At 35.5% G+C, this 18255-nt stretch overlaps 1 protein-coding gene across 1 annotated transcript; it reads right to left on the bottom strand.

Moving 5' to 3' along the window:
- Positions 1-1373: 1373 nt before the first annotated feature.
- Positions 1374-1808, bottom strand: LOC100072102 (eukaryotic translation initiation factor 1A-like). Its single transcript, XM_005602119.1, has 2 exons — positions 1698-1808; positions 1374-1553 (listed from the first exon to the last, which is right to left on the bottom strand). Exons 1-2 carry the CDS (start codon positions 1806-1808, stop codon positions 1374-1376), a joined length of 291 nt encoding a protein of 96 aa, XP_005602176.1.
- Positions 1809-18255: the final 16447 nt, after the last annotated feature.

Genomic DNA, 18255 nt, shown 5'->3' with positions numbered 1-18255 from the left:
AGGAATTGGTCCATTTCATCTAGGTTATTGAAGGTGTGGGCATGGAGTTTTTCATAGTCTTCCTTTATTATCCATTTAACATCTATAGGATCTGTAGTGATGTCCCTCTTTCATTTCTGACATTAGTATTTGTGTCTTCTTTCTTTTTTTCTTAGTTAGTTTGGCTAGAGGCTTATCATTTGTATTGACCTTTTCAAAGAACAAGGCTTTGGGTTTTTTTTTTTTTATTTTCTCTATTGATTTTCTGTTTTCAATTTCACAATTTCTGCTTTAGTTATTATTATCTCTATCTTTTAAACTCTGCAGCATGACATTGTCTTTATTATATTTCTTAGCTGTAGCTCTTCCATTCAAAAATTGTAGAGCATCTTTTTATTAAGTTATTACTCCCTTCTCTTTCTTCAACTTAGAGATAGTTGAAAAGACTTAATTTGTACAAGTAGTTATGAAATTAAATTTTCATGTACACACAATTTAAGTATTTATAAAACACCCAAAACTATAATTTGCATGTATATGACTTCTGAAAATAAAATGACACTTTTAACATTATATTTTTGTTTTGTAAAAGAAGTTTGTATACATGCATATGATCAAAACATAATCTTTTCTTATTTGAGAAATTTCCTATGCATGACAAATAAAAACAACCTCACAAATATACGAAAATATCCACTATTAACATAACTAGGTGCCACAAAGTGTTCAATTTCTGCAACTGCTAACTTACAAATTCAAAATTGCTATTAAAATCCTGGTTCTAAAGAGATTTGGAATTGCTTTTTTGTTAATATGTTTACAGTGGCAAATAAGATCATGAAAAAAGTATACATGATATCAAAATTTGTATAAAACAGCCACATGTTACTTAAATATGTAAAATAGACCTATCATTTTTTACTTCAAATGCAAATTTCTACCTCATTTAAACTATATGAAAACCTCAAAGGAAGGTCTGGGTAACTAAAAAATACAGAATATCACTGTACAGTTAACAGGGTAGTCAAAATTAGAGCTTAATTTTAATCCATAATGAGTGCAGGGCAAACGGTTTATTCAAAACATGCATTTACTTCCTGGAAGTGGTCTAAGTTGAAAAGACAACTTCTCTCTCTTTTTAAAGATAGAAGAAGTGGTCTTTTACCCATAAGCACCATTACATGAAAAGAATGAAGTGGGTTTAACATTTCACTTAAGCTATTCAGCATTACCAGCTTTTAAAGAAACACAAATACTTTACAAGCAAATCAGTCTACTTTAATAACTTGCTCTCATGGTAATAAAATTTTAATATTCTTTAATGGGATCATAGCCAAAATCCAAACTGTAGAACAATCCTGAGAATAATTGGAACATAAAATATTGAGTTCAGTTTAGATATCATCAATGTCTTCTTCATCATTTCCAATATCATCAAACTGAATTCCATCATCATCTCCAGGACCAAATGTATCAGTTTCCTTAAATTTAGCATGTTCTGGAAGCTCACCATAGGCCTTCACACTTATAGCTTCATCCTGATTGGGTTTTAAAATTACACCAGCTTTGTTATCCTGTTAGTCTCATAGAGCAACCAATATAAGATCTGAGGTATTTATCCAAAGCTTTTTCCTCAATTTCCCTCTCATGTGACCTAACCTATTTATGCCATCAAAACACCTCACTTCTAATCATCCATTTCCCAACATTTTCATTACTTGAGCATACTCTTGTCCATCCTCTTTGAGCGCCAGCTCTCTTTTCTTTAGATGAATTCTCATTCTTACCTCTGCATCTAATTTACCTCTTTTACCTTTATTCTTGGGCATGGTGGTGACTGCGGCCTCAAGATGTCTCTGACTCTTATTCAGACATCAGGGACTCCTCCAAATGGCTCCAGGGGCTACATGAGACATAACAGAGGGGGAAACCAGGCTACCAAGCACTGGAGAGTCTTGAAACCCAGTTCTTCTGAGATCTGCTTGTGCCTATTATTATTTTTTCTTCTGTTTATTTTGGATTTAATTTTCTCTTTTTTTCTGTTTTCTAAGGTAAAATCTTAGATCTTTCTCCTTTTCTAACACATGCATTGTATTTTAGATAATTAGACTATATTAGACTATAATTAGACTATATTTAGATATTAGACTATATAAGTGTATTAACCCCTTATCAGATATATGATTTACAAACATTTTCTCCCATATTGTAGACTGTCTCTTCATTTGGTCGATCATTTCTTTTGCTGCGTTTTTAGTTTGATGTAGTCCCATTTGTTTATTTTTTACTTTGTTGCTTGTGCTTCTGGTATCATATACAATAAATTATTGCCAAGACCAATACCAAGGAATTTTTCCCTATGCTTTCTTCTGGAAAGTTTACAATTTTACATCTTACATTTAAATCTTTAATCTATTTTGTGTTAATTTTTGTGAGATAGGGGTCCAATTTCATTCTTTTTCATATAAACATCCAGTTTTTCAAGCACCATTTATTGAAGAAACTATCTTTTCCCATGAAATAATCTTGGTTTTCTTGTCAAATAATAGTTGCTCATATATGTACAAGTTTATTTCTGGGTGCTTAATTTTGTTCCATTGCTCTATGTGATGGTTTTTATGCCAGTCCCATATCATTTTGATTACTATAGCTTTACAGTATAATTTGAAATCAGGAAGTGTGATGCCTCCAGCTTTGTGTTTTCTCAAAATTTCTTTGGCTATTCAAGGTCTTTTGTGGTTCCAAACTAATTTTTGAATTGTTTTTTTCTATTTCATTTAAATAATTTTAAAATTCCATTGAAGTTTTGAAAGAGACTGCATTAAATCTACAGATGACTTTGGGCAGTATGTTATGAAATTTCAGTGTAATGATATCCAAGATAGGCAGTAAAAAGCCTGATGCAAAGCCCATATAACTAGCATGCTCAACTCAACCACTCTCTTTTAAAGTCTATATTTATATTTTTATAATGTTTATCAATCATGACCTGAATTTATGTTATATATTTTTAATTTATTTGTTTATTGTCTGTCTCTCTCCTCTTAAGCAGTAGAAACCATGAGAGCAGATTTGTCTGTTTTGCTCATATCCATGTCCCAGCATTTAGAATCATGTCTGGAACATACTAGAGACACAATAAATATTTATTGAGTAAATGGATAAATGATAGTTATTAGTAACAGCCACCATTATTTTACTTTAAGCACTTGAGAATCTGGATGACACCTGCACATGACCCTGTACTTATTCACTCTGTTTTGTTAGCGAAAGTAAACACTTGCACCTGGCTGATTAAAAATAGCACTTGTTACCTTATTTAAAAAATCAAGTCATTAGAATGAGACAAAACTAGAGTTGCACTGACGTAAGTTCACCATTGTAAAAACTCAGTAAAAAGGAATATATCCATGAATTTAATTACTATTGTTAATAATTATCATGATGTGATGAGTATACTTGTGTTCCCCAAAAAGATATGTTGAAGTTTAAACCCCAGTATTCAGACTTAGTAGAGACTGAATGCTTAACCATGGGCCACCAACTTACCATGAAAACTGAGCTACTCATCATAAAGTGGGTGCTACCCACCCACCGTGCCACAAACGTGGGCATGCACAGCAGCACTCCATCATCAAATGGAAGTGGTATATATGAGATCAAGTTTGAGCAGGCCCTGAAGGCATAGGTAAGTTACAGAAAGAAGTGACTAGAATACTCATGGTCCCCACTCCTGCTACACACCTTATTTCTCCCGGCCCACATCTATGGTTTCATGGAGAGTTCCAATCAGTTGTCTGAGGAAGAGAAATTTTGGGCCTGGTTTATTGATGATTCTCAAGATGTGCAGGCACCATTTGAAAGCAGACAGCTGTACCACTACAGGGCCTTTCTGAGACATGCCTGAAGGACACTGATGAAGGAAAACTCTCCCTGTGGGCCAACAGGGCACAGCCAACGTCCTGTGAGAGGCACAGCATCAAGCCACAGAGGATTGTTCTCTGGCCTTCACATGGAATGGAAATTGCCATGCTAGGTTTTGGAATTGCTTGGAATACATGACCGTTTTTTCCTTCCAATTTCTCCCTTTGGAATGGGAATAGCTATCCTATGCCTGTCCTACCATTGTATTTTGGAAGCAGATAACTTGTTGTCTGGTTTCACAGCTTCACAGATAGAGAGGAATTTTTCTACAGAATGAATAATACTCTGACTATCATCCATAACTGATTTAGATAATGAGATCTGGGATTTCGAGTTGATATTGAGATAAGATTTTTTTCACTGAGAGCTGATGCTGAATGGTTAATACTTTGAGCAAGTTGGGTTGGGATGAATGAATTTTGCATGTGAGAAGGACTTAAATTTTGGGGAGCCAGGGTGAACTGTTATAGGTTGAGTTGTGTTCCATTAAAAGATATGTTGACATCCTAACCTCCAGTACTTCAGAATGTGGCATTATTTGAAAATAGGGTCATTGCAAATGAAATTAAATTATGATGAGTTTATACTGAAGTAGTGTGGACCCTTAACCTAATAGGATAGGTGTCCTTATAGGAAGAGGTAGACACGGGAGGAGAGAATGCCATGTGAATATGGAGTCAGAGATAGGACTTATGCTGTCACCAGCCAAAAAACACTCAAGGTTTCCAGAAGTTGGAATAGGCAAAGAAAGATCCCCCCCTTGAGGCTTCATAGAGAGCATGGCCCAGCCAACACCTTACTTCTGGATTTGTGTCCTCCAGAACTATGTGAGAATAAATTTCTGTTGTTTTGAGCCAGCAAGTTTGTGGTACGTTGTTATGGAAGCCCTAGGAAACTAACACAAATGTTTTAGATAAATATGAGACTTTATATATTATGAAGGCTTTAATTCTGCACTTATATAATTGACTCCCACAAAAGCATCATAAGGGATTACTGTCAGCATGTAAAAGATAAAAAATTATTTCTTCCTAAGAATCCCAATGATCTTCTGAGAACTAAAACATGATTCTTCTACCTTCAATTTTAAACGGAATTTAAAAATATTTTTTAAGTTAAAGACATCTCCAGGGATTGACATCACCCAAACAAATTCATGTGCATAGTGGTTTCCCAGGTAGATGTGACTGGTGACGGATGGTATAAAAAGAGATGAACAAAAGCAGGTTAGGTCAAAAAGAAAAAGCTGGGACAATTATCTCTACCACACTTCCTGTCTGCATGTTAAAGAATCTAATGGGCAACATCATCCCTGTGTCTACAGTCAGCTGAGTATAAGGGTGTTTTTCACTGGCGGGTTAGCCCAAAATTTAAGATGCACGAGGTAGATTATTGCAGTTTTCGCCAATGTTTCCCTAAAAATTACTCTTTGTTGGTCTTGAGGATATCGACCTTCCGGTTGTCAATCTTAGTGGTCTACCCTAGGGTCTGTAAAGGTCACAGGAAATGTGTGGAGGAGGATGAAGCTAGGAAGAAATAAAGAAGATGAAGGAATTTACAGACTGTATTATGGTGAAAAACTTTGCTCTTTAGTTTCATACAAAAATGCTATCTTAAATCCAAACATCCCAAAGCACTTAAGAAAACCTAAACTTATAACTGTATCTCTGTTACGATTTGCATAAAAGAATGAGAGAAAAAGATGAGGAATCAAGAGATTAAGTGATTTTTCTGAATTACAAGCAAGGTACTTGCACGATGCGTTCAGCTCAGTGTTTTTTCAGTGAATAAAATTGATACCTACTCTGTAAGTTATATAATGAATTTATTAAGAACACATTTAATAAAGATGTTGCTAACAAACTGCTTGCAAATGCATTTAGCATGGAGTTATTTCATTCAATGGAAGTGCTATCCATTCTGTAGTGCTTGTAAAGAACTAAAAAAAAAATCCTTAAACAAAAGATCTGTACTCTTAGGAAACTTTTAAGTATACAATACAGTATTGTTATCTTATACAGTCGATCGATGAAACACAGTAGATCTCTAGGACTTACTCATCTTGCATAACTGAAACTTTGTGCCCTTTGACTAAGAGCACCCAGTTTCCCCCTCCTCTCAGCCCCTGGCAGCCACCTTTCTACTCTGTGCTCCCATAGGGTTGACTATTTTAGATTCCTCATGTAAGTAGTATCATATAGTACTTGTCCTTGTGTCTTGCTTAGTTCACTTAGCAGAATGTCCTTCAGATTCATTTATGTTGTCATAAATGGCAAGATTTCTTTCTTTTCCAAGGCTGAAAAATATTCCATTGTGTGTATATACCACATTTTCTTTGTCCGTTCATCCATTGGTGAACATGTCGGCTGCTTCCAAGTCTTGGCTATTGTGAATAATGTTGCAGTGAACACTGGGCCACAGATACCTCTTCAAGACACTAATTTCAATTCCTTTGGATATATACCCAGAAGTGAGAGTACTGGAAAATATGGTAGTTCTGTTTTTAATACTTTGAGGAAACTCCATATTGTTTTCACTAGTGGTTGTACCAATTTACATTCCCACCAACAATGTACAAGGGTTTCCTGTTCTCCACATCCTTTCCAACACGTGTTATTTTTTGCTTTTTGATAATTACACATCCCAACAGATGTGAATTGATGTCTCACTGTGGTTTTGATTTACATTTCCCTGATGATTAGTGATGTTGAGAACCTTTTTATATACTCATTGGCCATTTGTGTGTCTTCTTTGGAGAAAAGTCTATTCAGTTCACTTGCCCAATTTTTAATAAGGTTATTTTTTTTTTTTGCTATTAAGTGTAGCATTTTCCTACATATTTTGAATAATAACCCTTTATAAAATATAGGGTTTGCAAATATTTTCTACCATTCCATAGGTTGCCTTTGATGTGCAGAAGCTTTTTAGTTTTCTGTAGTCCCACTTGTCTATTTTTGCTTTTGTTACCTGTGCTTTTTTTTTAATAGAATTTTGCTCTTTGTTTTTTTTAAAGATTGTCACCTGAGCTAACATCTGTTGTCAATCTTCTTTCTCTTTTTCTTCGTCTTCTCCCCAAAGTCCCCTACTACGTAGTTGTATATTCTAGTTGTGCTGTGTGTGATGCCATCTCAGCATGACTTGATGAGTGGTGCCACGTCTGCACCCAGGTTCCGCACCCACGAAACCCTGGGCTGCTGAAGCAGAGGGCGCGAATTTAGCCACTTGGCCACGGAGCTGGCCCCTGTTGCCTGTCCTTTTGATGTCATGTCCAAGAAATCATTTCCAAGGCTAATGTTAAGAAGCTTCTTCCCTACGTTTTCTTCTGGGAATTTTACAGTTTCAGGTCTTATGTTTAAGTCTTTAGTCGATTTTGAGTTGTAAGACAAGGGTCCAATTTCACTCTTTTGCATGTAAATATCCTGTTTTCCCAGCAAGAGTTAGGAAGCGACTCATCTTCCCCATTTTGTATTCTTGACACCTCTGTCAAAGATCAGTTGACCATATATGCATGAGTTTATTTCTGTAATCTCTATTCTGACCCATTGGTCTATATGCTGTTTTTATACCACTATCATACTATTTTAATTACAATAGCTTTATAGTATATTTTGAAATCAAGTTAGTGTGATGCCTCCAGCTTTGTTCTTCTTGCTTAAAATTGCTTTGGTTAGTTAGGGTCTTTCATGGTCCCATAATAATATTAGGATTTATTTTTTCTATATCTGTAACAAAATGCCACTGGGATTTTGATAGAGATTGCATTGAACTTATAGGTCACTTTGGGTAGTATGGACATTGTAACAGTATAAGTCTTCTAACCTATGAACAACAGGATATCTTTCCATTTATTTGTGTCTTTTATAATTTCTTTCACCAATGTTTTCTGGCTTTCAGTGTACAAGTCTTTCATCACTTTGGTTAAGTTTACTCCTAAGTATATTTTTTGAAGCTATTATAACTGTGATTACTTTCTTAACTTCCTTTTCAGATAGTTCATTGTTAGTGTATAGAAATATAACTGATTTTTGCATGTTGATTTTGTATCCTAAAACTTTGCTGAATTTGTTTATTAGTTCTGACAGTTTGTGCATGTGTGTATGGAGTCTTTAGAGTTTTCAACATTACATCCTCTTTTCCTTTTTCTACTGTCTCTAGTTATCCATTAACTGTGGGCCTTCTAATGGTGAGTCATTGACTATGGAAATTTTTTACCTATATACTTCTTCTTAGAACTAATCTGAGTCTCTACCTTTATTTTCAGCTACCATATTGAACCTCCCAAACTCTAATTTTAATCTTGACTATCAATGTCTTTTTTTAGGTGAGGGGTTAATTTTTAAAAATATTTTTGCTGAGGAAGATAGGCTCTGAGCTAAAATCTGCGCCAATCTTCCTCTATTTTGTATGTGGGATGCCACCACAGCATGGCTTGATGAGTGGTGTGTAGGTCCATGCCCAGGATCCGAACCTGGGATCCCCAGGCTGCTGGAGCGGTGTGCATAAACTTAACCACTACACCACCTGACTGGCCCTCTCAATAAATCTTTAGTCTATGAAACTGATTATATTCACAGCATTTCTCCATAATGTCCTACATGACCCCCAAATTCAGATTGTCTTATTGAACTCTTTACTTTCTCTCCTACACTTTACTTTCTCTCCATTTTTTCTATATCTTACAATGGCAAAGGCAGCTATTGTATAGTCTAGACTCAAAATCAAGATCAATCATAGATTTTTACATCATATATTCCAACAGATCTAATATGACCCAAGCCCAGTCAATTTCAGGCTCAAATTATCTCTTTAATATTTCTGTTGCATTCTGTTCTCACTGTTCACATCACAGTACAGGTCACCATTATCTCACTTCTGCAGACTTCATAACTGAAACCACCACCTAAATAACTACCTTCAAACCATTTCATCAGATCACCATCATGCCCGAGAGTCCTCAGTGACTCTCTATTACCTATTGTCAAGTCCAGAATTTGTGTTACTTTTATCCAAACTTATTCCCATTAACAAATACGTCATTTGTACTCAAGCTGAGCTGAACTTCTCCTTTATTTTGCAAGTCAGAATTTTTACTTTAAATTGAGAGAATTGGATTTCATGAAATGATCTGTGAAGGTGCCTTTTTCCTATGATTCTTATTTTACACACACACATACAAACATTTATTTTGCTGGTCTTTGTTAGGTAATTGTTAAAGGTGTAACACTATAGGCAGGAACAGGCCATGTGCACTTAGGCAGAAACATGCCCACAGATACTCTGACTTGTCTAACAGAAATATCTCTGTCTTCTGTCCAATTGTGTGTGAAATCAATTCGATGTCCTCCAGTGAGCCCCTATCTACTTCTCAGACCATAAATGAGATTGAATGTCAGCTTTTTATATCAGAGGTGATAAATTATTTGCATAGAATTCTCATACAACATGTCTATGAGTTTTTGAAGTCTAAGTGACATATAAACATATTTATTAACAAACTTTATACTACAATTATTACTAGTTTTAATTACTCAATATACAGAACTTAGTAATGCTAAAACTTACGTTAAAATTGCATTGCAAGGTTATTTTCATTAGCTCTTAGTCATGCAGAAACACTTATCCTTTTTAGCTTTGTGAAGTCGGGGAGCTATGTTAGGAATGTCATGGATTCTAGAAGGAAGAGAATTTTCAAGTTTCCTTCCCTAGACCCCAGTACAGTTAACTTCAGTCAAGACAGCTACACAATGAAGCTCATATCTAATAATTGGAGCTCCAAGCATCCCAGCCATGTTGGCAAACATTTTCATCTTGTATCCACTTGTGGACATAGGTCTATATTCACCTGCCTCCCTACCAATGATACTGCCTTCAGTTTTAAGCTTGTGACTCTCTAATCTCAAACTGACTCTCTAATCTAAAACTGACATGAGCTTTCTGATTTTGAAAATTGCCATCTCTCTTTATGTTTGTAATCCAAACAAGCCTGACTCAACCTTCCTCTTTTCCACATTAAAATGAGGTATGGAATATGGATTGAATGACTTATTAAAAGGGATCTTTTCTATAATGAAATCACTTCCCTTATATTTTTTCCTTTGTCTGTTTCCTATTTACACAATTACTATTACAATAGCAACTTTAAATTTTATTTTAAACATTTTTTTGATAAATAAGAGCTAGTCATATTACTGTTTTCCTAACTAAAGTGATCTCCCTTCCCTCTGCCCATCCTAGCCTTTGCAGTCATCTAAAGCCATTTTAAATCCATCACCTTTCCAAATAACTCCAGTCCCCATTGAACTGCCTGCCTTAACCTTCCAAAGCACTTATCAGTTGTGCCATAAATGTTGATACTAGATTATATTCAATTTAGCACTATGTGTCATCTCTACTATTTTCTGAATTTGCCACTAGAGGGAGGGGAAGTGAACTGAGGCAGTAAGTTCCTTGTAAAGAAAGATAACTAAATAGTTAACGTTGACGCTGACTATAAATCTTTTCCCTAACCTAGTACACTGAAGATCCACTAAGAGACCAGTGCATATTAGATATTGAATCAAAATGTATTTCTGGTGAATAACCAATCACTTCATAAATAAATGAAGAGGTTACAGTAATATAACTACCTAAATTCCCAAACTGTGTTTACTTTCTCCTTCTTATGGCATACATTAAAATACATTGTATGTTGTCTTTCTCTCTGATTACTATGAAAAGAAGGTGAGGAATTTGCCACTTATTTTCATATATGGATTTTTATCTTAAAAAAAGTATTGTTGATGTCATATTGAATTTCTGATTCTGAAAGTATTTTAAAACCTATAATGACAACTGTGATTAGATGCAAAAACAAGTAAACATTGATTTAAAATTTGCTTTTGAAGTAATCCACATCTGAATTTTTGTATTTTTTCCCGACATTTAAGCATAGAAATACTGTATAATATCAGTACAAATGTGTATTTAATAGTTTCCTTATTTTGTGAATACTGTTGGAATTAGGAAAGCTGTTTTAAGAAGTCCAATGGTCTTGTTAATAGGCCATGATCATAATGAGGTCTCATTTTGAAAACTGTTTCCATGGAGAAATTGAATATCATATTATTCACCAGAGTCTGATTTCAGTAAAGGAAATTAACCACTGATTTACCAAGTATTGTTTTTAAGAAGAAATTCTGACTGTCATTAATAGCTACAGGTAGACAAATCACCAGAGAAGGTGCCGGTTTGAGAGTAAGACAGAGGACTGCACGGGAAAGTTCAGATGAACATGATGTGACTTAAGAAAATGGAAAATGAATTCCCAGGGTCTTAGGCAATTTTCTCTCTGTAAAAACAATGTTCCTCTATATTCTTTACTCAAAAGGAGATAATTGGTTTCAGTGTTTGTTTCTCTGGAAAGGTTAAGAGAGAAAGTCTCCAGGAGGATAATCCTCCCGTTTCTCGAAAGATGCTTTCTTTTTAGTGCCATTTCACTGCTCTCTACACAGTCGCAAATGTTGAAGTGGGCTTAAATTCCCACTGAAGGCCAAGAGACAGACCATTTCCAGTCAGCTTACTAGGGTTGTGGAGGCATATTAACCTGGCAAATCTTGGGGTGCAGCAAATACCACTTGTTTCTTCGAAGTTTTTGTGAGCTGGCACTGTGGCTGAAACTTTGTCATAATCTCAGTGTCCAGTCTCCTCTTCACACTTAAAGACAAGACACTGCTTTCACGAGGAGGGAGTGATACACCCAGCTGAGAAAGGTCAATTCCAAGCCTCCCTTTGAGATTGGGATGGGTGTGTGACTAATGCTGTGGCTTGAGTTGTATAATCAGAAGTCATTCAGTGGGGCTTCCAGCAAAGCTTCCTAATTTGCGTTGAGTCAACCAGCACATTCCTTTTTGGCTGTCCCCTTTCCTCTACTTGAAGTGAGAATATGATGGGCTGGAGCTTCAACTAATTCGAACATGGCACAACTGTGCAGAAAGACACACACGCTATAGCAGGAGAGGCAGAGAGATGGAAAGAGTCTGGGACTCTGTCAACATCATGGAACCACTGTGCCTTCCCTGATCTAACCAGTTCCTGGCTTTATTTTGTATGAGAGAAAAATGAACACCAATATTTTAATTAATTTGCTAATTTAAGCCTCTGTTACCAGCGAATAAACAAATTTTTCACTGATTTGTCTTCCGTGAAAGAAAACGTAGATTACAAATTCCATTATGTTACTCTATGTGGCTTTTGCTTTCTGAAGTTTGTTTAGCATTTATTGTCACCTACCACATAGCCAGGCATGTTCTTTATGTGCTAAATAATATTTGAATTGAACATCAGAAGAGGAATATCTTGATTCTTTTTCATTATATTTACTAGAAATACAATATGTATCATTACAGAGACAGAGAAAGAGAGCAAGGAAGAGAGAGAAAGAGAAACTGAGTAAAAGAGGCTATGAAGTCTCCTTACTGACAATTCAACATGGGGGAGAAAAAGCTATTGGTTTCAGGAGACAGAGATTTTTGTACGGGATTAGAATACATTACTTCCTCATTTTCTTGCTTCATAAAGTAAGTTAGAGTGGTTTATCTCAGAGATAAATTTAGATTAAGAAACAGGTTTAGAATTTATTATCCTAGATAATACACCGTTTAGGTTTTTGCATCTGATTATGAACCTAAAGTGATAACAAATATTTAATTTCAGGTAATTTCAGTAATATATCCAACTGTTGGTGACAGCCTGCATTTCCATATCCAAGAAATGGGAAATTTAAGACTATTCAGAGGGCTTTTTGTTGTTTTTTGTTTTTAACTGAAATAAGTTGCTTCTTCCAGCAGTCAAATAAAATTTCCAGTAGGTAGAAAGATACTTCTTGCAGAAATTTTTCAAAACATTCAAGAGTTCTCAATAAGAAAGCATGTATACATCACCTCTGTCTCTTGCTCCTCCCAATAATTTGTATATTTGTAGGAGGGATTTTAATCGACTTACCCGACACCAACCATTTCCTTCCTCAGTAGTAATAAATTCCGTATTATTATCTAGTCACGTTGTTGTCTAGAATAAAAGTCAATATTCTGCTCTCTCACTGCTTTGCAACTGTGATCATGAGACTAAATTCTTCCAATAAATTGGAAGCAGAAATATAACATGGTATTAAGGAAAGCTGATATTTTTTCCCTTGAAATAGAGGAAAAACTCTCTCTCCTTTCCGCTACTTGATACAGTGACGGGTCCTACCAACATGAGGTGGAGGACACAGATTGAAGATGGCAGAATAGAGAGATGAAACCAGGTTAGGCCAGAAGACATGGAGCACCAACATCAGCTGTGAGACACAGACCTCCGGATCTCTTTAATGTGGGAGATTTAGTAAATTGAGTCATGTTTAAATGCTTTACCAGAGGTTTTCTTTCGTATGTGGTCAAACCTAATCCTGACTGATACAGCATCTACAGTCTTATATCCATGGATCACAGAAGGTATATCTCCTGGATATCTGAGACAGATTTTACATGTAAAAGCGAACTTGTATCCTTACCTTGATTCTCTAACTCATGGATTGACTTCAAATTTGTAACACAGTACTTTCTTTTTAAAAAAAAAAAAATAGTTGTTTTTAGTGAACTTGTGGTAACCTTTAGTTTCATAGGCACACAAAAATTTTAGTAAATTAAGATGCTTACAGGGATAGGAAAGATTATCAATTCTTCCATGAAATTGCCACACCTAATCTATTCCTTTAAGCTCTTCAAAAGATTTAGAAATTGATTATTTAGGACTATTCTCTCACTTAAGACTTTCTGAGCTTGAATTTACAGAAACAGAGTCATTGCAAATAGTAGCAAAAAAAATCTAAGCATCCGTTTGTCCAAGTCAGAGTAAAGAAATGCAAGACAGTAAAATATCTCCTATTTCAGAACTTAAGGCAATGATTTTGCAAAGCTATGGGAGGTGGCGGAGTATTACCAATTAGTTGAAGCTTTATATCCATCCAAAAATTCTTGGAGAGTTTTTATTTTAAAATTAATCTTGGGGACAAATCAGCCTTTGAATGTGTATATGTATATGTTCCATTTACCAGATAGTGGTAAGAATTAATATTCATAATGACGGTATCTAATTGTATAAATGTATTTAGGTGTATGTTTCTTTAAATCTTGTTCAAAATGTAGATTTTGTAATAATTTGGTAATTTTTAATGTCAGGGTGTTTAATGTTCATGACCCTTCCTACATAGTCCATTAAAATAAGAATTTGATACTTATTGAGGACTATGTAACAGGTAGGTTCCATAGGTCATTTAATTTAATTGTAACCATTTTATATAATTCCAGACTCAAATATTTTGTTAATTGTTTAAGATCTCAGAACCAAGAAGGGAAAGAGCCAGGATTTAATTCATAGCCACACTCTTTCCACTCTATGGCAATAACTTTATAGTTTTAATTTTGTTAGCAAATACAAAGGATAATTTAGTAACTGATTTACAGGGAATACTGTTGTCGCCCACCTACGTAGCCCTGCTGAAATGTTACTGTTTGGGTCTGTAAGTCAAACATAAGTCAGCAATGCTGATTGGTAAAAGACTGTGCCCATTGCAGATGGAATAAGCAAAGCTTTAAAAAAACCAAAACACCCTAAACACTAAAATCAACCTTTTAAGAGCTGAACTTGCAAACCTAAAAATATAAAGTGATGACAGTATGATCATGGATTACTTAGAAACTTGAAAGAATTCTCTTCAGTGTGAAGCCTCATGTTTGTTCTGACAGAGCTAGAGAGCTGGTAATTCCTCCCCACTAATCCATTCTTTCTAAATAAATCTATTTGTCCAAGAAGTGCTTCCCAATAAACCACAACATTTAATTTTAAAAAACCAAGTATCCTAGCAACTAGAAAGGGAAATATGTGGCCATAAATTACTTATCATTTATTTATACTCCAAAGTTCAGTGATGACAAATATTTGAGTGTTTTAGAATTGCCTGAGGATATTTTTTAAACTATATATCCTTGTCGCCCACTCAAAGATTCTGTTACAATAAGTGTGCTGTGTGACCCAGGGGTATATATTCTTAACAGATACATCTGGAGATTCTCATAAAAATGGTCTAGGGAATACATTTTGAGAATTACTGAGTCAGTCTGCATGTTTGTTCAATTTGTGTCACAGCACATAAGCATGAAATTATAGGTCTGAATGAAATCAATGAGCATGGGAATCCTTAATTTACCAATGAAAAAACAACTTCGTCGAACGTTAGAAACTCAGTTGAATGTGTAGGATCTGAGATTTTCCTACTTGTAAGCTAACAAATTAGCCTGCTGTGGTTTCATGGGTACTAGCAGAAGACATGATTTCCTGGGTCAGAGACAAGACTTTATTACCCACTGCACAGCTGGCAGCGTGAGCTTCACGTTGATGCCAGTGCTCCTTGTCCTCCCAAATCTCACTGGGATGACAAGGAGCACACAGGGAGATGCTACATATTTAGGAAAACCCGACCTTTTACAGGGAGGCTGCACAAAAACCTGCGCAAACTTTGCCCCACAGGGAGATGTTATTCTGAATGTCAAATACACCTGCCTTTTCTCTGGAGGAAGGCACTATCCCTTTCTTCCAAGGTTGTTTACTCCATAAACATCACTGGAAAGTTACTCGGGAACAAAAGATCTCATTGTCTTGGCTTACAAGACACGCAGAAACATGAGAGGCCTGTGGAGAATTCTCCCAACAATGAATTTTCCATTTTTAATTGGATATATTACAAGGTTAATAATCACAGGGATCTCGTTATCCCATTGCATTCCCAATGAGAGTTCTGCATTTTTGCCTCTCCCCAAAAGATAGATATGAAGATTTCTCACCATCACCCTATTCGGTTTCCTGACTATTACGGGAGTGTGTCCACACAGTGTAGTTTCACAAGGAAAAGACAAGCCACAATTGTGAAGCACGAGGCTAGATCATTGTGGCCTACAGTCCAGTTCGCATGCAATCCTGGGCATGTCCATACGCAGCTCAACTTCTGTCCTTTTAGATAACTTTCCCAGGTATGTTTGGAAGCTGTATTTAGTGAGATAAGGCCCTCTCTGGTTTCTTCTCCTCCCCAAGTTCTCATCCCTATCACAGCATCTTTATCCCCTCACCAAAAGAAAAGAAAATCCAATTACCTCATCCCCACACGCTGTAATTTTGCTATAGAAATTGAAAACCTTTAAACACAAGGCAGATTTCTAAGAAAATTCTTCTGAACTTCTTTAAAACTGGGAAGCCTAAATTTCTGAACCTCTATAGATATATTTTCATTTCTGACTTCTAATACTGCAAAGATATGGCGGAAAAACTCCTAATATTTACATCTTCCCATTAAAGCCACCTAAATAGTGATATACTGGCACAAATATGTAACATTTTCAATGTTGTTTTTTCTTTTTAAAACAATAGGTCAAACCTAAAAGCCAAAATACTAGAAAGATAAGGTCAGAAAATGCTAGAAAGTTAATAGTTAGTACTGTATATATTCTCACTTGATTTATTATGTGCTTCATTCCTCATAGAATTTTTCCTTTGGTAATAGTTAGAACTGTCACTTATTGGGGACCTTCCATTGCATGGATGTGATTGGTGGTGAGGTTGTTTTATATCTAGAAGATACATAGTGAGGCATTAGGTTAAGCAATATGGTGTTTATAAATACTTGACCTCAAAAGTCTTATAGTACATTAGGTTAAAAAAAAACTATTTTACGTAAATAACTTCAAGATAGAGTAAAAAGTAATGCCTTATTAGAGAGTGTATTAATTTCCTGTTGCCACTGTAATAAATTACCACAAGGGAGGGGCTTAGAACAACACCCATTTGTTCTCTTACAGTTCTGGAGAGCAGAAACCTAAAATCAGGCTCACTGGGCTAACTCAAGATGCTGCCAGACTTGCCTCAGTCTGGATGCTCTGGGAGGGACTTCATTCTTTGCCTTTTCCAGCTTCCAGGAGCCGCCTACATTCTTTGTCTTGTGGCTTCTTCTTCCAATATTTGCGTTATGCCAACTTCTGCTGCCATTGTCACATCTCCTCCTCTGCCTCTGGCTCTCCTGCTTCCCTCTATTCCTGTCTATGGACCCTTGTGATTATATTGGGCCCCAATATAATCCAGGATAACCCAGGTAATCCAGAATATCTCTCCATCTCAAGTTCCTTGACTCAATTACACCAGCCAAGTCAGTTTTGCCTTATGGGGTCATATATTCATTAGTCGTGGGGATTAGGATACATATCTATTTGGTGAAGCATTATTCTACCTAACACAGAGAGGTATATATCTTTGTAGGCATTAAGAATAAAAATCCTATAATTTTAACCAGATACTTGATTTGATAACAAATAAAAAGCTTTTTCAATTATACTTATAAAAGGTGTAGGTAACCTATTTATATATCAATTTCCCCCAAAACATGCTATTAGAACTTAACTAGGCCATTCAGAAAGTGAGGAAGGGAGAGAGACAGGGAGAAACTTTGTGCTTTCTCATTTTCCTCATGAAGATGAACTACTAACCCACTTAAAAAAGAGAGCACTTAACATTTTTTTAATATTCTAGTGAAAAATTCTGTTAATGAAACAGTAGTTGATCTTAAAGTAGTCCAATATAACAGCTTCTGAACTTGCTGACTGCTTATTGATTTCTTTAGCTTGTTTGCTAATATACTATTCACAATTCAATATCCAAAGCTTAAGTGTGATGACTACAGCCAATTTCAAAACTTGATAATAATTCCAAGGGGAGAAAGAAGCAGGTGAGCTTCCTATCACAATATGGCAATGTTTTGACACTACTGTCTGCCCTGAAGTCAAAAGACTTGAAAGAACATACCCTTGAAGCTTCATTCTGATGTCACAATCTGATTGAAAGTAAACTGAATGAATATTCATGCTTTCTAGTGTCTGAGATGCTGTCATGGTCCCATCAGTTATTAAGCAATGACAACATGATGTTGTTCTGATGATCTTGTTTTGTCACTCCTACCAACTGTTGCAACACAAACTTGAACATCAAAGTTCCAGCTCCTAACTGAAGCTGATTTATTATTTTAATAACATTGTAAAATAACATGTAATTTATAAAAATAATAGAAAAATATATGGAAAGTATAACAAACAAGCATATACTCCTTCCAGCTTAAAAAACTTAATATTACCTTCTGTTCCCAAAAAGATGGAGAAATATAGATTGATTCACCCGTCCACTTGAAACAGTCAAAAAACAGACAAACTATATAAAAAAGTTGTTTTCAAGACATCAAACAATGAAGGACAGTGATTGTCTGAGCTTTACTCCACTCAGAGTGTTTTCAGGTCACAT

This window comes from Equus caballus, chromosome 19, assembly GCF_041296265.1.
Source record: "Equus caballus isolate H_3958 breed thoroughbred chromosome 19, TB-T2T, whole genome shotgun sequence".
Taxonomy (NCBI): Eukaryota; Metazoa; Chordata; class Mammalia; order Perissodactyla; family Equidae; genus Equus; species Equus caballus.
This window is presented reverse-complemented; position numbering and strand designations above follow the sequence as displayed.